The sequence below is a fragment of the Nyctibius grandis genome, chromosome 3 (assembly GCF_013368605.1).
Source record: "Nyctibius grandis isolate bNycGra1 chromosome 3, bNycGra1.pri, whole genome shotgun sequence".
NCBI classification, from domain to species: Eukaryota; Metazoa; Chordata; class Aves; order Nyctibiiformes; family Nyctibiidae; genus Nyctibius; species Nyctibius grandis.
Genome location: NC_090660.1, coordinates 69,468,403 through 69,485,231, shown reverse-complemented (window position 1 = coordinate 69,485,231; position 16,829 = coordinate 69,468,403). Strand labels below are relative to the sequence as shown.

The 16,829-nt window shown below is 38.3% G+C and overlaps 1 protein-coding gene across 1 annotated transcript in view; it reads right to left on the bottom strand.

Annotated features, from left to right (window-relative positions):
- Positions 1-12,652: 12,652 nt before the first annotated feature.
- Positions 12,653-16,829, bottom strand: part of XKR4 (XK related 4) — a 252,826-nt gene continuing 248,649 nt past the window's right edge. Inside the window, exon 3 of the mRNA XM_068396982.1 lies at positions 12,653-13,599. Within this exon, the coding sequence (XP_068253083.1) occupies positions 12,653-13,599 (947 nt within the window). The remainder of the gene's footprint in view (positions 13,600-16,829) is intronic.

Below are 16,829 nucleotides of genomic sequence, written 5' to 3'. Positions count from 1 at the left end.
AAACAAACTTTGAGTTCTGTATCTTAAGAGATGAAGGGTGGAAGCACGCACAAATTAGTTAGCCTTATCTGAGTATACATTTTGCTGTAATGATTGGAGAATATGCTCTTTTTAATTACTACCAGGTATATTAATAGTTTTTGTAGGAACCCATTTGGAACATACACTGTGAATTAATTGACATGCTCCTTGCACATCACAAATTTCAAGAGAACAATGTATACTGAGGAAGAACGATTAAAGTTGGTTTTACTTTCTTTTTTCTTTCTTTCTCTTTTTTTTTTTTTTAAACAAGAACATTACAGAGAGCTGCACAAAGTTTTAAAGCACAGCTGTACTCTGGAAAGTTCCTATAAAATCAACATGGTAAGGAACCATGTTTATTGTGTCCCAGTGGGTACCATTTCCAATGCACCTGGCTTACAGTGAGAAGATGACTCTCCCATTTGCTAATGCCATGGGTCAAATCCAGAAGTCAAACTGGGTTTTGCATGGCTCTGCAGCATGAGAAATAACAACTGTTAAGTTAGCATTTGATTAAATATGCAAGTAAGCAAGCATGGGAAGAAGAGTAGAGCCAGCTTCTACTGTTGAGACAGCCTTAAACACGGAATGGTACCTGCAGGAAAATATAGTGATACTCATTTGTTAGAAAAAACATTAGCTTGTTGATAATACACAATCAAAGAATAGACAGCAAAATATCCATCCCCTCAAGCAGAACAAATTACACAGGAGACAGTTTCTGCCCTTGAGAATCAATGGGAATTGATTTAAAGGAACTGCAGTCCTGTTACAGAAGAACCACAGCGGGATAGAGGATCTGTGCTTGCTAATCCAACACGACCTCCAGTTAGTGGCTGTTCTGTGAGTCAGAAAAGATCTCAGAAAGAAAAGATTTACTTCTAGGTTGCTATGGGCATATACCAAGGGTTTTCAATGATAAAGTAAGATCAGCTGAGCAGCAAAACGTGACAGCTATCTTTAAAAATGTTTCTGTTTTGCACTTGATAAAATTACTTCAGTATTTGCATCTTTGACTTGCTTTTCCTTCTCTAACTCCAGAGGTTATCTCAATAGCCAGGTGTTATGCAGAGGAATTTTTGAGTTTTGTTCTATGACATGAGGAAAAAAAAGTGTTAGATAACCTGAGCGTTGTCTTCTCTCATCGGTGGGGTTTGCACATGAGACTCATAAGCATATGAGAAAAACGTAAGCAAGTAAAAAAATCAGAAGTTTCTAGTAAATTTTGCAGACTTGTTTGAGTAAATCTTTGAAGAAAACAGACCTGTCATGACATTATACACTTACAGATCATGCACGAGGCTCTGGATGCCTCCATAGTGATTTCTGCTGAAATCAAGGTGATACTGTTCCTGCTCCTAAACAAGCAAAAATTGGTAACTGATAATATGGTTGAAAGTCCTTCAGCAGTGGTTTCCATGATGAGCTGAGTGACAGAATACCTGAGCATGAACAAATACTATGAGGGCTCACCTACTCTAAAGATTCACAGCTGTTCCCTTATTATAATAAGGCTTTTACCACATTCTCTACTGATCTCTTTTTTTTTCCTGCTCTACACCTTTACAAGTGTACTCACCCACCAAGTATGTGCTTCTCAGCTGTGCAGGAACAAGTTGATGTGAGGAATATCAGCGCTAAAGGAACATGGACTTGCAAATCCACTACTTGCTTATGGACGTATTGCATGAGAAATTGAGAGCATGAGAAAATGCACAAGCACTTGAACAACACCAAGCCTGTAATATACAATATACAGAAAAGCCCATCTTCTGAGCCTATTTTAAACCTTATGTTTTTTTGTGGAAGCCATCTAAGATTTATCCTCTAAAGAAAATAATAATAAAAAACATTCTTTGACCTATAATCTATTATAGAGATCTACGATTTCTAAATTTAACAATCACTGGCATAACAGCCATATAAAATCTTTGTCTCCCAGACCTTAGTTTGAGACGCCTTTATATCTTATTGCTAATAAACAACTCCTGTCAATAGCAACGAAGTTATACCTAAAAAAGTATCTTTCACTGTCTCCCTGTATGTTCCAGTTAGTTTGTAATGTATCTAGAACTTTCTTACTCAACATCTTTCCTAGAGGAGAGAGTAATTGCACCATAAATAGTATTTTGGCATTAAGGTTTTTTGGGTTTGTTTTTTTTTTGCTGTTAAAAGACTCTGCTCCTCCCTTTATTCACTGAAACATCAAGGGCAGCTTTTCCACAGTGTTTCACAAACACCTCTTAATCCTGACTGGAGGAATCATTTCTTTGCTTTTGTGTCTTTTTGATCTCTGGCCTCCCTGCTAAGGTTACCAGTGGAGATGCTTCCGCAATAAAATGTATGTACAGGTTACCCATTGACGTACATACACGTGCATCCTGTGCAGACGGACTGGAGGCGGCTGTGGCAGCACCCCACTTGAAAACTCTGTACCAGGAGGGGGTACAGCCAAGATGTGAGCTCTTGCCAACTCCTGTGTTGCTGCAACTGTGTTCCTCCAAGTACCAAAGTTAGGTAAAATATTAAACCACCCACTTGATCCTAATGATTTTTATAAACTGCAAGTGTACTAACCTACATCCTTCCTGCTTATGAAAGTACTTAAATGCTTTGATGATCAAAAGCCTTCCTTTATTCAGAGATCAGGTTTGGTATAGGCAACATTAGATTTTTTTTTCCCTTCTGCTTCACGTCAAAGTAGCTAAAATCCACCTGTGTGTTAAAAGCACTGAATAAAATATTTTCTCCACTCATTCACCCAATTCTTAGTGCTGTTGCTAAATGTGTTATGTGTTTTGTTACAGTCAGTTCTCCAGGATAAACTGTTCCACAACCAGCACAGACTTTTGTTGATAAGGATGTCGATGACCAGAAGGAAATTTGGCCAGTTCCCCATTGATGGTAACTAGAGCTGGCTCAATCCCAGCAATCCTCTTTTAAATACAAGTTCTGGCATGTACAAAACAAATCAAATGGATGAATGATTCATAAGATGAATGATGAAAGCTTAGCTAGGATGAACTTACTAACATTGCATTTCTTCTAGATCTCTCTTTTCGGCGTGGGCACCATGCTGAACCCAGCTAACAATGGCTTTCTTTTTTTTTTTCCCCCCTGATTAATGTTTGCTCACAGGAGCTTGATTACTGTATTACAAGTCACAAATTTGCAAGATTAAAAATGTCTGTTGAATTAATTAGCTGCAAATCAACCTAAGCAAAGCTTGACAAGTTCTAAGCTGTTCCAATAAAATAAAAAAGGAGGAATCGATAGCAGCCACAAATACATGACAATATGCTGGCACTTTGCGACTATAAATAGTGGTAGCTGCCCTCTCTGCTGACAAAGGAAGATTTTTCGTTGTCCATACAGTGCTGTCTAGAGGCTAAATCCTGCCCAGGTTGGTGTGGCAATCTCACCAATGGCTAAAGTGTTCTCAGTGAAATATCTCCTGTGGGCCAGCCCAATAATCCCCAGGGAACTGGAGCTGGAAGCGAGATGCCCACTTTGTCTTCCCTTTCAGCAAGCGCCAACACCCGTGGTCCGGCACCGGGACCTATCACAGCACGTGCAGACGCCGGCTGACAGTAAGGCTACGTGTGTCCCAAAATGGGAATGCAGGGTATGGCGTTGGGAGTCGTTAGTGATTACTTTTGAACCTTCCCTCTGTAGCTACTGCCGTTGCCTGACCCAGTCACTGCGACAATTTTAGATATATCTGTCCATAAATCAGATCCTGTTGGAAAGTTACTATCTTTTTCAAACACTGTCCTTACTGCTGAATGGTGACTCAGGTCAGGAACTCATGACATATACTTGAGCTTCAATGCAAGTGCCTTCACCAGCTAGTAATCTTTTCCTCAGCTTGATAAAATTTAAAATAAATTCTTATCAAACATTGTCTAAGAAACAATCTGGGATATACAGATAATAATGCAGAACACATACTGAAAAAATCATGAGTAATTAAAATTCCAGAAATAGCTACTGTGTATTCATGGTACATTTAAATTGACAGGGATATTGTTTTCAAATACATGCATTTGAAATTTATCTTCAGTACATAATCCATGAGCTAGCAAATCTTAGAATTATAGAATCATAGAATGCTCATCATCCATGGGTTGCAAGGGACCTTCTGACAGCATGTATCAGGCAACTGCATATTTGTTGGGTAACAAGCACTCTTCGGAGTTCTTCAGAGAAAATTCAAGTAAACCATCCTAACTATTGCAGGTTACTTCCTTCACAAACTACTGACATTGATAACTGATATTCAGTGAAACAAATACAACCAACATTAAATGAAATAAAAGGTTTAATTGGTCCCTTTGCCATTTGCCTATATGCTTTTTTTTCCTTGATTAACTAAATGTGATAAATCCTTATTTATTTTGTCCAAATCTTTTTTATGTCCCACTCTATTCTCTTACCAAAATATTTAAGATGATGAAATATAGCATGAGACATATTTCTTCCACAACTCTTCATTAAAGTACTAGCATAATATATTGCAAAGCTGTCTCCAATAATGACTGGAATGTATTTTCCAATAATGTTCTTTTCTTTTTGCAGTTATCACTTGATTACCCTTAATGACGATGCTCTTGATGCTTTTTTTTAGGCTTAGAATTTAAATGAACTCTAAGATTGAATCCTAATAGAATCTCATGACTCACTGTCATGTATATACACACACACACACATATATATATACTTGTATATACATAGGAATTCATTTGATACTGTAAATTTTCTTGCAAGTATGAGACATGATCCTATTATTTTTATTATGAGAAGAACAAACACTTTTGCAAGGAGTACTCTTTATAGCATGTTCCAAACTGTGGGCACTGAACTTACTTCTTGCATTCACCATAACCTGGGCAATTTGCACACAACCATGGTTCAAACGTACCGTCCAGAGAAACCACGTCTGCTCCACATGCTTCACTAGACAGCATAAAGCCTGTTTGCCCTTTGCTCAGCCCAAACTGATCTTTGTTTGGCAAAAGAACTGGTATCGCTAAAGGAGTGCACCTCAGGCTCAGGGAACTATGGATAAGCTACACAGTGTAGCTCTGGTGCACACACAAAGTCTGCCTGAGCTGCAACGAGAAACCAAGTGAATGAGGCCAGAGTGCACACAGTGCATTAGTAGACCTGATTCAAGGCAGTGTGTAGAGATTCAGGCTTTGTCACAGTGCTAACCATGTTCATACAGCTTTTGGTCAGGTTGGAAGGTGAGCAGAGTGATTTTGCATCTGCTCCAATTTTTTATTGTAGACTTCACCCTAGCTGGACGCAGGCAATGGCACTGGATGTGTGCAACAACTTCAGAGTCCTCAGCACTAAAGGGATCGAATACATCAAAATACTAAAAGTATGTCTACATTGCACAGGATGACCTTTCAGTTTTGCACAAAGAGGAAGAACAGCCTCAAAATAAGAAGGAGGGAGCATGCCCTTCTCCTCAGTAGCGTGCAGCCCTATAGCCTTCCCCTGAGAGACGGTAGCTAGAGATATGAATCATTGCTAGCTGAAGAGATAACTGAGCTTGGCTCTCCCCTTGGTCTCTGCTTACCACAAATCTACTGCTGGTAAAGCAGTCATGAGTATTTCTGTGCAAAGCTCTGTCTGATAGCACCCCAGAGGACATGAGTCCTTCAGGTAAGATGGACAGAAGAATACCTGCTCATGGGATTCTGGCAGGCTTACGTGGGAGATAGGAGATGAGCTACTCTGTGCTGTGAAGACGGAGGCGTTTCTGACCAAGTTCAGGAGCCAAATTTTAGATGCTTGAATCTATGCTTAGCATAAAAAGTTCAGGAGCTCCTGGTTAGTGCAGTTTGGAGGATCACAGTATTAGCCTGAGGCCCCTGATGTGCCTGCACTGACCTCTGCGTGTGTGCTGTAGCATGCCAGGTATCTGGTCCCCGTGTGTTGTGGCTTTCGTCCAGCCCATGCACGTGGTTTTCCTCTCTGTGGGCTCTTTGGTGCATGAGGTGGGGGAGAGAGTGTTGGACTATGCCCAGGCCTTGCCCCGAGTGGGCTCGTAGCACCCAAACACAGCCTACATCTTCTCTTAGCACTGTTATGTCTCTGAAGGCTCTTCTAGAGATTCAGCTAGCAGCTTTTTTAGCTCGAGGAAATCACTCATGAACTTCAGTTTTGCAGTACCTTTTACACACTAGATGGCTCAGTGGACGCACCTATTTCACACTAGAAATGATTCTGTGAGGTTTAGTTCAGTGCAAAAAAACCTCAAACACAGTGCTTTGTTAAAAGGATGTGAACTTTCCTACAGTAGAACAGATCTCGTGTAGAAACGCTGCTAGCATGCCTAGGGCTACAGCATGCCCAGAAGCAAGATCCAGAAGCAATTGCTTGCAAAGTTATCTGAAAGAAGAAGCTGAAATCTACAGATACAGAAAATGTTTGTATCCATAGCAGTCATGTCTTTGTTTGTATGAATGTAGCATCTAGTTACATTGACAAATCCATTACATTTTTAAGTTTATCCCAACCATTCCTGGAAATGAGATTTTTGGTTATGCTTTAAAGTTTCTTGGCTGTTTTTATTTTACAGTGTCTTTCATGTAGAAGTTTAGATTTGATCTTTCTATTAGTTGGCCATATCTCACAATTTCTTGTAAATCTCTATCAATGAATACAGCATCTATAATTCTGTTGTAATTACACAGAAGCTTCTCTCTTAACTCTCTAGCTCATGCAAATCACCCCAGAAATATGCTGAAAAGGACTTTTTCCCCTGCGTCTTGCATATCTGTCCTCTTTGCTCCAGGATTCAGAGTAGGCACATGGCTTACTAATGGGTGTATAAGATCCTCTGCATATGAATTAGATGCTAAGCATATGAATTAGATGCTAAGCATTCAGAACAAAATGTAAGTACAGGAGCCAAGCTTACATGTTTAGAAAAAGTTCCTTTTAATGAATGCGTTGGTCAGCAATTGGCTTTTGTAAGGATCACTGGAAATGACTGGTTTCAGAGACATTTTTCAAAGTCTTCTTAAAAGGATCACAAAATGTCATCTCGGTCAAGATGGATATATTCTTAAATGTTTGAACTAAAAAGGAAAGAAAAAGAAATGTTTTGATTCATGCTGAGTTAGCACTAAGTTTAGAGTATGTATTTCGATTTGAGCCGAGTGACATTCAGGCTTCTTGGTAGGAAGCAGATCTCCAGCTGACTTCAGTTAGGAGCTAGGAAGTGAAGACTTCCACTATCGTGGTCTGATTTCATGGAGTTATTCACTCAACGCCAGGAGCCTGATTTTCTCATATTCATACCAGTGTAACTGTGAAGAAATCCCACCAAACACCTGCAGTGAGGTCACTGCGGTAAAACAAATGGTGCCAGGGGACCCCTCATGCGTTAAAAATCTTTGCAAATGATCTGTAGATCAGTGACCCTCTTCCCCTAACCTTGCATGAGCAAGGCTTTACAAGGTCATCTGTCTCTCTTGTAATGAAGTCTGCTCATACCAGATGTGAGAAATCATCTCAGAAGCAGATCACTCAGCAATTTGCAGCCAAGTGAAAATGATGATGGAATTTGTTTCACAAAATCACTATATGTGAATTGCAGTAGCATGTTGTGGGTTTTTTAATTCCCGGATTTAAAAGAATCTGTTCTCATTTTGCATTTTATCTTTTTTTTATCAGAATAAAGAGGAATGGATTCAATGCTGTTATGAAAAGACATAGTTCTATAAAAAATCAAGGGAGGGTTTAATAACATAATGTCTCTGGTATATAAATAGCTGTTTGCCGCTTACTACATTTGGCTTTCTGCTGAGAGCATGGGCTTCATGCAAGCTAGTCTAATTGCTACAATTAGCAAAATTAAATGGCTTATTGTGTATTTAGACAATCCTTCCCACATACTACATTGTTATACTACAGAATTAGTAATTACAGTGTTGGGCATGTAAATTCATGGATGTGTGTTGTGATTATTTTCATCATGCACCTCTTGTAGGGACTCAACCTAAATAAGCTTGTTTAGATGGATGCACAAATGCAATTTACTCTGCTTTCCACTATGCACAGGAGCAAGAGAGGCAGCAGTAGGACCCCAGCAATCTGCTGAAGTCTTTTCCTTGGCATTGTGTCGGCAGTGCAGGGGGTGCAGAGTAAATCACAGCATCTCAGTCACTCCAGATTGCATGACTTCAGGGACAGAGCAGAGAAAGGGCAGTGGCTTTGGGAGCTGAATCACCAGCAGAGCCAACTAAAACTCAGTACAGCACCACTTTTAAGGCTCTTAAGGAGTTGTGTGATCAAATTACAAACACTTCAAAATTGTTTGATTTGTGTTCTAAAAAACCCAACACGCTAGTTATAAACATTTGCTGGCCAATAAAAAGTAAATGAATATATTGTGTCATTGGGTTGGGAGTCCCTTTCCAAATAAAGCAGCACTCGTACTTTTAGTATCACTCATGAATTGCTCTTCTCGGGACATAATGATATATTGGCTAGACTATCATGTATTTTAGACAAATTTGGGTTTAATAGCTATTCACCACACATTAAAAATTGCAGCTCCAATAAAATTTTAATTTACCTCCTCTGCTTAAAAGTTTACAAAATCAGGAAAATGAGGCCTAGCTTTTAATTTTGGAAGGAAAATTTTCTCAAATGTTATAGAAATTAATTAATAGAAAATTTGTTGATTTGCCAATGAAAATAGTGTTTATATGCTATCAAGCCCACATAACCCAAGCACAGACACATTGTTCTAGCACAGGAAGCATATTTAAACTGACATAAACTAAAGTGGAAATGAGTTTTTTCATTATTAAATCTGCACGAAAAAAGTATTGCACATATTTTCAAAGAATTCATTTTTTTAAAAAAGTTTATCTTATTATAGAACAAATTTCTTTTAAAATAAGACAAAAGGTTTATCTTACATTTTCTTAAATGTTTTCTGAATGAACATGGGTACGTTTTACCTCTCCTTTATCTGATTAGAGTCATGAATGCCAATTAAATTGTTTTTTCTGTAACATACAAATTCAAAACTCTTAAAATTGTAGGACCAAGTCTTTAACCAGATAAGTTACTGTTAAATCTGATGGCAAATTTGTTTGATTCATTAGAACAATGCTTACATGACTCTTACTTCTAACAAAGAGATGTGATTGCTTTTCTTTACCAGAATATAATTATGAACTTTTTCATTTTCATGTTATTCTGGAATGAAATTTAAAAGACCTGATTTTTTTCATTATTTCAAAAGCAGAAGTTAAATTTTTTTCAATACTTTTTTTTGCTATTGCTGTCTTAATCGAACTTTATTGATAGATCTTAAAACTGTCTGTGGTAAAAAGAATAGTGCATATTGATTATTAATTGTCTGTAAGGCCATCATGGGATTTCAACGTGGACAATGTTTAATCTTGACAACTTCTGTAAAAAATTCTTACAGCTTTTAATGAGACTGTTCACAGCAAAGCAAATTAAGAAACTGTCCATGTAGTCATCTGAGTGTAAAGATTTCAATGGCCACCGTGGTCTCAGTGCAATATCACTGACATTACGACCATAATAGAAAAAGATTTTGGAGAGTAAATTTTGACTTGGTATAAAATGACTTCTCCCCCTTCCTCAAACAGCCGGACTGAATCCTGAAGACAAGCCGTGTATACGTACTGCCACATATGGCGCTGCGCACTCAGACCCTGCAGTAGTTTGCTCAAGATAAATTTACAAGCATTATTAAAGAAAATAAAAAATGCTGGGAGAGTAAAGAAAGTAAATGCTAGCTATTAAAAAACACATGGATAAATAATGCCTCTGTGTCCTTCCTTCCAAAACCAAACAAGAGCAAATCAAACTCACTCCAAACCTTCTTCAGAAAACTTGCAATGCAAGCACTGGTCCAGACCGTAACCCTTTAAATTCTGTATGAAGCAACGTTTCTTCAATTCTGTAAGCCCCGACCAAAGAGCTAGAGAGCACTGCCTGCTGTGCCTCACTCATGTTAAAATTTCTGTTAACTGTTAAAACAGCAGCAAACACATCGAACTGTTTCCAAAAGAAACTCTCACATCTTGGATTACAAAGCTTACCATTTGCCTTGTTTGTAAAGAAAAGCAGCAATTTCCTTGGGCGAGGGAGCATTTGATTCTGGAGTGAAGGCTCTACTGAATTTGACAGGACAAAGGACTTGCTCCCAAAATCTTTTTATAGCACTTCTTCCAGTGGTATATTTTCCGACAAAATATGAGTGCTCTTCTCTGAATAATCAGCTATATCTCCATGCAGGGAAGGGCAATCACTTTGTACAAAGCTTCAGGTTTGGACTATCAAAGAATTATTTTATTTAAAAAATTATTATAGAGGCAGTTGGCCACTGCTTAATTTGAAAATACCTAAGAAACCCTTGAAGCACGGGTATTTTCTGATCTGTGTAAAGTTCCCTCTGACTTGCAGATTCCTGCACTTCCACAGATGTTTTGTTTTGAGGAACTCGCCCCAACAAAGAACAACAGATATCAACATTTCACTAATAAAAAAAGTCAACATTAAAAATGGCTAATTGAACACATACAAATAAACATAGGCTGTGTAACCTCGGTCATTTCATAGTACAAATATTAATAACAGGAAAGACTGAAATTTACCCAGCAGCATATACAGCAGTGACTACACTGGATGTACCTGATGGTGAAGGTTACAATACCAATCATCAGGTCTTCTCCATCCTGACAATGCCATTTACAACAGTAACTCTTCAGTTCTGCTTCGCTCTCCTAAAACGGATGGAAATAGTTATAGCAAATTGTTTCTTATGGAATCACTTGGTGTCTTTACAAGCTACTTACATTTGAAGCAGGATCCATGGTTTATAGAGTATTCTAAAAGTACCCATGTAGGCTTTCATATGGCATTACACTGCAAAACAAATCCATAACGTGTGAAACGAGGTTTATATCAACCTGGAGAAGCCAGGTGATAAAATTCATGGACCAATTCTTAAAATCTAAGCTATAAAGAGAATGAAATGTATTAAAAGATTTGAGGTTTATAAAAAGTAACCTTTTTATATCATATTTTTACTTTACAAAAATATTGAAATAATTCATGAGTTTTTCACTCTGCACCAGCTTTAAAAAAAATACTATCAAATTTTGACTTGCACCTTTAATGCATCTGAAAGCACCATCAGGGGATACTTTTAACATAAAGGAGGATACCATTGACTAGATTTAGGGAGGTATTTAAAACCCAAAAGCTTGCAGCAAAAGCACTCTTTTACAAGAGATTCAGTGTAATTTTTAGATGTATCTGGACACAAGTCTTGAACAGGCAGAAGAGGGTCTTCCACATAACTTGCTTATATTATACTTCGGTGAATATACTTACTGAGAGGTGGCTGAAAGCCTGTAAGAGACATCACTTACACCTTGGGTGGGAAAAATCAGAGCTGTCTCTACACGTTGAGAACTTGCTTGGTCTTTCCTGCTTCTTGCTCTGGTAGGGCTCGTGCCGCTCATTATCTGTCCCTCAGGCAATATCAACCTTGCAGTTATACAATGTTTGGCACTAGAAGGGTATGGCATGTCATGGTCTCTTGTCACCCCTGCATACATTCACACACTGAATCATGCATTCTCAGTCCTGAAACAGAGAAGTTTCAGTATGTTCATCTCCTTGTAGTTTCTTCCGAAATATCTGAATGGGGTCCTCCAAAAAGTTTAGAATACGAAAACTATACTTCCCTGTTCTTTTACATATATATTTTTTTTTTGCAAATTGAACACTGGATCATGATTATCATTTAATTTACATCACTACGTGCTAGAGCTCCTTATTTCTCCTGAAAACCAGAAGTGAGCTGCATAGGATTTCTGTTGAAAGTAACACATAGAACTTAAATTGCATTTAAAAAGACTTTGAAATTCCACAGAAAACAAACAGTTCTGGTAGTATTAATGTTTATGACTTAATTAATCAGAATTTAGTTTATTTTCCAGACAGCCTTACAAACATGACGATGTATGTTTTCAATTAAGAACTATTTTGCAAACCTATTCTAACCTGAATGGTTGATTTATGGGAGTGTTGAAGATTACTATGCTCCTATTTTTTCCCCAGAAAACAGTTTTCATAACAGCAACATTGAGTGCTACAGTTTTGTTATTTTTGAAAAGGATTTTTTTTTGTTTCTTTTTGCCATTGATTATGCAAATATCAATCATTCATTTCTAAAATAAAATGCACTACTGGCTAAAGTTGAAAGCTCTGATCAGAGCCTTCCTATTGGTTTGATTGTTAAGTACTGTGCAGTCAGAGTTTCATAGCAGCAAGGAGTCGTGGGTGAGTTTCCCCAGCTGAAGTAACTGATCTGTATGTGTGGGTCAGGGTTTGGGGCTTTTTGAGGCTTTCAGGTGATGCTGCTGTATCAGTGTCCTGCAGACAGACTGCACACAGTGGATCAAATGATAATCATGATGATAGCCAGACTAAGAACACTACAGCTTGCTGCTCTACTTGTAGTATGCAGTTTAGTTATTACTACAGCCCTACTGTCAACCCTTAATTTGGGACTGTAATGTTGGAGCTTCTTCAAGCTGTGTTTTTGTTTTGTTTACAACGTAGTTTCATATTCCAAGCGCTCCTGGATAAGGGTATCATCTTTATACTGTAGCCGTGGAGGAGCAGGGGAACATTCAAATGCTAAGATTGCCTTCCTCAGGCTCCTGTCCAACACGTGTCTCTCCCACGCTGGGTACCTGTTCCTGAACAGATCAATTTTAATGACAGACTCCTCAATCCTTGGTGGCCGGGATGAAGGTGTGGATGGTGCGGTGGGTCTCACCTGAAACACAGGCACACACCCATCCCTCTCCGCGAATTTTTGATCCCGCTCGCTCGTGACACTCCGGTTGTTGGAGATGGACCGTAGAGTGTTTGTTGCCACTTCTGAGGGCAGGGTGAAGGCAGCGGCAGGGTCCTCACAAGCACAGCTTGGCGACTGCCCAAACCTTGGTCCGTTGGGGTGAAAGAAGGCATAGTACATTAGCATAAAAACAATGCCTGTTAAAAAGCTGCTGAACACTACACACAGTGCTGGTATGGCAAATGCATCAGAGATTGGTGGGGCCTTGTACAGATACCAGAGAGCACTCAAGGCGGTGTTTTCTAGAAGGATCACAAAATAGTAAATGAAAAGCCTACAGCGTGTCCTTCCTTCCTTGACATTGAACCAGCTGAAGATATAGATTATACCAACAACCATGTCGAAAACTATTTCCTCCCATTTAGTGATGCAAAACTCTGTCTCGCAGTGGACGATCCAGAAGGTCATGATGCACCAGTGTAGCACAATGAAGATCCCAAAGTACAGCTGGAAAACCGAGGCAAACAGAGCAAAAGTAATAACCCTTGCTGCAATTGTGAAGAAATGCCAGCAGAACTGGATTATAACAGCCATATAACTGATGGGTTTCTTGTCATCACGGGAGTCACGGAGGGCCTTTTGGTAGGAAGCCAAAGCCCAAGCCAGTGATACAAGAGATGCTGCAGCAGTAAGACCTAGAAGGAAACAGGAGATGCAGTTAAGGCATAATTAGTATATCAGCACTTAGTCGAAACTGATAAGATCCTCGCTGCTTTAAATGCACTCTTCACCACTCATATAATAAAATCTCTTACTTCTCCTTTAGCTCAGCCAGCACTGAGAAATGGACCTCTGCTGCTGAGATTTCATTCCCCTTATGAGCACACTGGCGTGCTGGACACACATGAACAAGAGTGGGTAGCAAACTACGCTCTGAAATGCTTCTCTAGCAATTTTGTGTTTGAAACAAATTCATTAATTCACAACTTTGAGCAAGTTGGGAACAGGTGTTTCTGTCAGCTGTGTGATTGAATAGGACACATTGCTATTCACTTTTGAAAAAAAAAAGTTTATTTTAAAACAGAAAAATGTAGGTTATAGATATAATACCTGATTCTGAAGGAAAAAAAAATCTGTTTAAGCAATCCACCTGGCTTAACTCACTAATATTTTGCTCAGTAAGTAGTACAGAGGGATTCATTCCTTTCAGGAGGGATTGTGTTTGCCAGTGTTTCTCCCTCAGTCACGGGTAGGGTGCTAATTATGTTGTGAGCTCCCATGAATCCATGAATTTAAAAACCCTTTGTTTTAAAAACAAAAATAATAGTAAACAATCAATCATCAGAAATATAGAACAAACTTAACATTTCAGGAAGAATTTTTAGTAAAACTTCATATTTTTCTTCCCATGCAGATTCCTGGATGCCAAAACACTATTACTTCTGGAATCCTCCTTCGCGGAGGGAATAAACTATCAGTGATGATGACAGGAAGAAGACATGGTATAAATTGTTCTTTTCATTTCCGACAAGTATATTTGCTTTTCATGCTGGGCTGCCTTTCAGTGACCATTATCTCTGGAGACAACATTAACAGTTGAAAACGTAAGTTCTCGTTTTCCTGTAAGAAAGTTTTAATTATTGAAAAACCACAGTTCATTTGCCTTATGAAACGAAAAGTTTGGAAACGTGGATGAATAGTATAAAGGATAAGAGAATCTTTCAATACAAATGAGCCACTCTGAGCAAGAGCTCAAAAATAGCATTATCAGCACGGGAAAGAATAATGTGAGAGAGAAATCCATGTCTTTTCTTTGCAAATCTAACTTTAATGACCTCACACTCCCTCAGAGGTTTGTAGAGATACCATCAGGTTTGCATTAGGAGGTTTAAAATCATTCAATAATGCACACAGACTGTTCCAAATAAAACGTTAAAATTCACAGGAAGTTCCAATGTTCTAATGCTAATTAATTCATAGTCATTGTCTGGGGCAGAAAGAAGCAAGTACAATAGCAATGTAATTCTGTTATTTAAATAGTCATTAATACAGAAACATCCTTTGCTTTTACAGAACAAACTCAGGGATACTGGCATACAGGAGAGAAAAGGAGACAAGGGAATGCACGAAATGGAAGAACTGTCAGTTAAAGTATTATGTATCTATTCTTGCGCTATTGGCAATGGTGTTAGGGATATAGAATTAAGATAAGGCTAAATGCTTCATGGGCACCATCCATTTTTCTTTATTGATGAAAACAAGCACTAAAGAATTATTAAAACTATAATGAATAATGAGAGCAATAATGTAAAAGTGATGCAAATGGCAGTTTGCTAATAAAGGAACGTCACTATATAAGTAATTCACTGGGAATGGTTAGAGATAAAGTGAATTATTGTAGCACTCTATGGCTAATTCATTAATTAGAACATATCAATGCATTTGCTGAGTGTGTGTTCGCAGAAACATCTTTATCCATACTTCAGAAGAAGAACTAAGATAAATTTCTATTACTAGTAAAACAAAACTTTAAAGGCACTAACACAGCACCAGGAAAAAGGAATAAAATGTCTTATAGACCTGACGGAAAACAAATAACTTGTAACAATGCAGGTGGTTTAACTTCTGCAGTCAGGAAGGCTTATTTGCCATTCCAAATTGAATAGAGAAGATTGCACTGTGATTTGTGGAGCTGCCGTTCATAGAATCATAGAACCATAGCATGGTTTGGGTCGGAAGGGACCTTAAAGATCATCTAGTTCCAACCCCCCTGCCATGGGCAGGGACACCTTTCCACTAGACCAGGTTGCTCAAAGCCCCATCCAACCCGGCCTTGAACACTTCCAAGGAGGGGGCATCCACAACTTCTCTGGGCAATGAACGTGAAGAACAAGCACCAGCTTTCCGGCTTGCTCAGCTGCAGCCTCCACTCTGACTCTTCAGGCACCACAGCAGCTTTCTGGTGTATTTGAGTGTCTTGTATATCAGAGTCTTATACTTAGGGTCTTGATCTTGGAAATTAAGATTAACTAGCCTGTCTCAGTGAATATATGCTCAAGGAACTAACTACATGCTCATCTGTTTACAGACTATTAAAAAGTCCAGGAAAGCAGGAATTCTGTAAAATGGCCTTGGGAAACATGAAAGCATATTCCTGTTTCTTCCTTTTCTAAAGCTGATCCTTCAAATTTTTTCCATAGTATGTGATTTGGTTTCTAAAGTTCTGTCTTGAAGAAGAAAGAAGTATAGGCTTTGCACAGGAAAAAGATCACTTCACATATTGCATCAGGCAAATGATGCTTTAGTTTATTTCTAAAATGGACACCTGAAAACCTCTGAATAGCAATTAGTCAGGAGTGTACCTACCCACCTCCAGCTTTCATGGCTTAGCCTATTGACAATAGTCTCAATAATGAGACTAGCCAATAATGCATTGTATTAGGACAACTTTCTGTCAGGAACTAATTAGAATCTGTTCTGACTGAAAACAAACAATTTTAACCTCTTTTATTCTGTTAATGGTTTGATTACTTAATTATTATTTGTATAAAGGAATGACAAACTTTGTAATTTCAGATGAGATTCAGATGTCCTTAAGATAGAGCAGTTCCTGTCCAAGAACAAAGAACAGAATTGCCTTGATTGAATTATAATTTTAACTTCCTTCCCTGGAAATGATTCATTTCTCTATATACAAGAGATGTTCTATGCATTTTATAGAGCATGGCATATTCTGTACTGGTACTTTCAACATATTACATAATACAATGCAATAGCTACAGCTTATTAAAGACAAGGTAAAAAACCATGAACATGACTTTCACAAGTGAAAGGAAACATGAGGGAAAAGAGAATGTATATAGAGATGGACACATTCACAAATGTAATATTATTTCAGGGAAGCAAGCTCAAATAGCTACAGGAC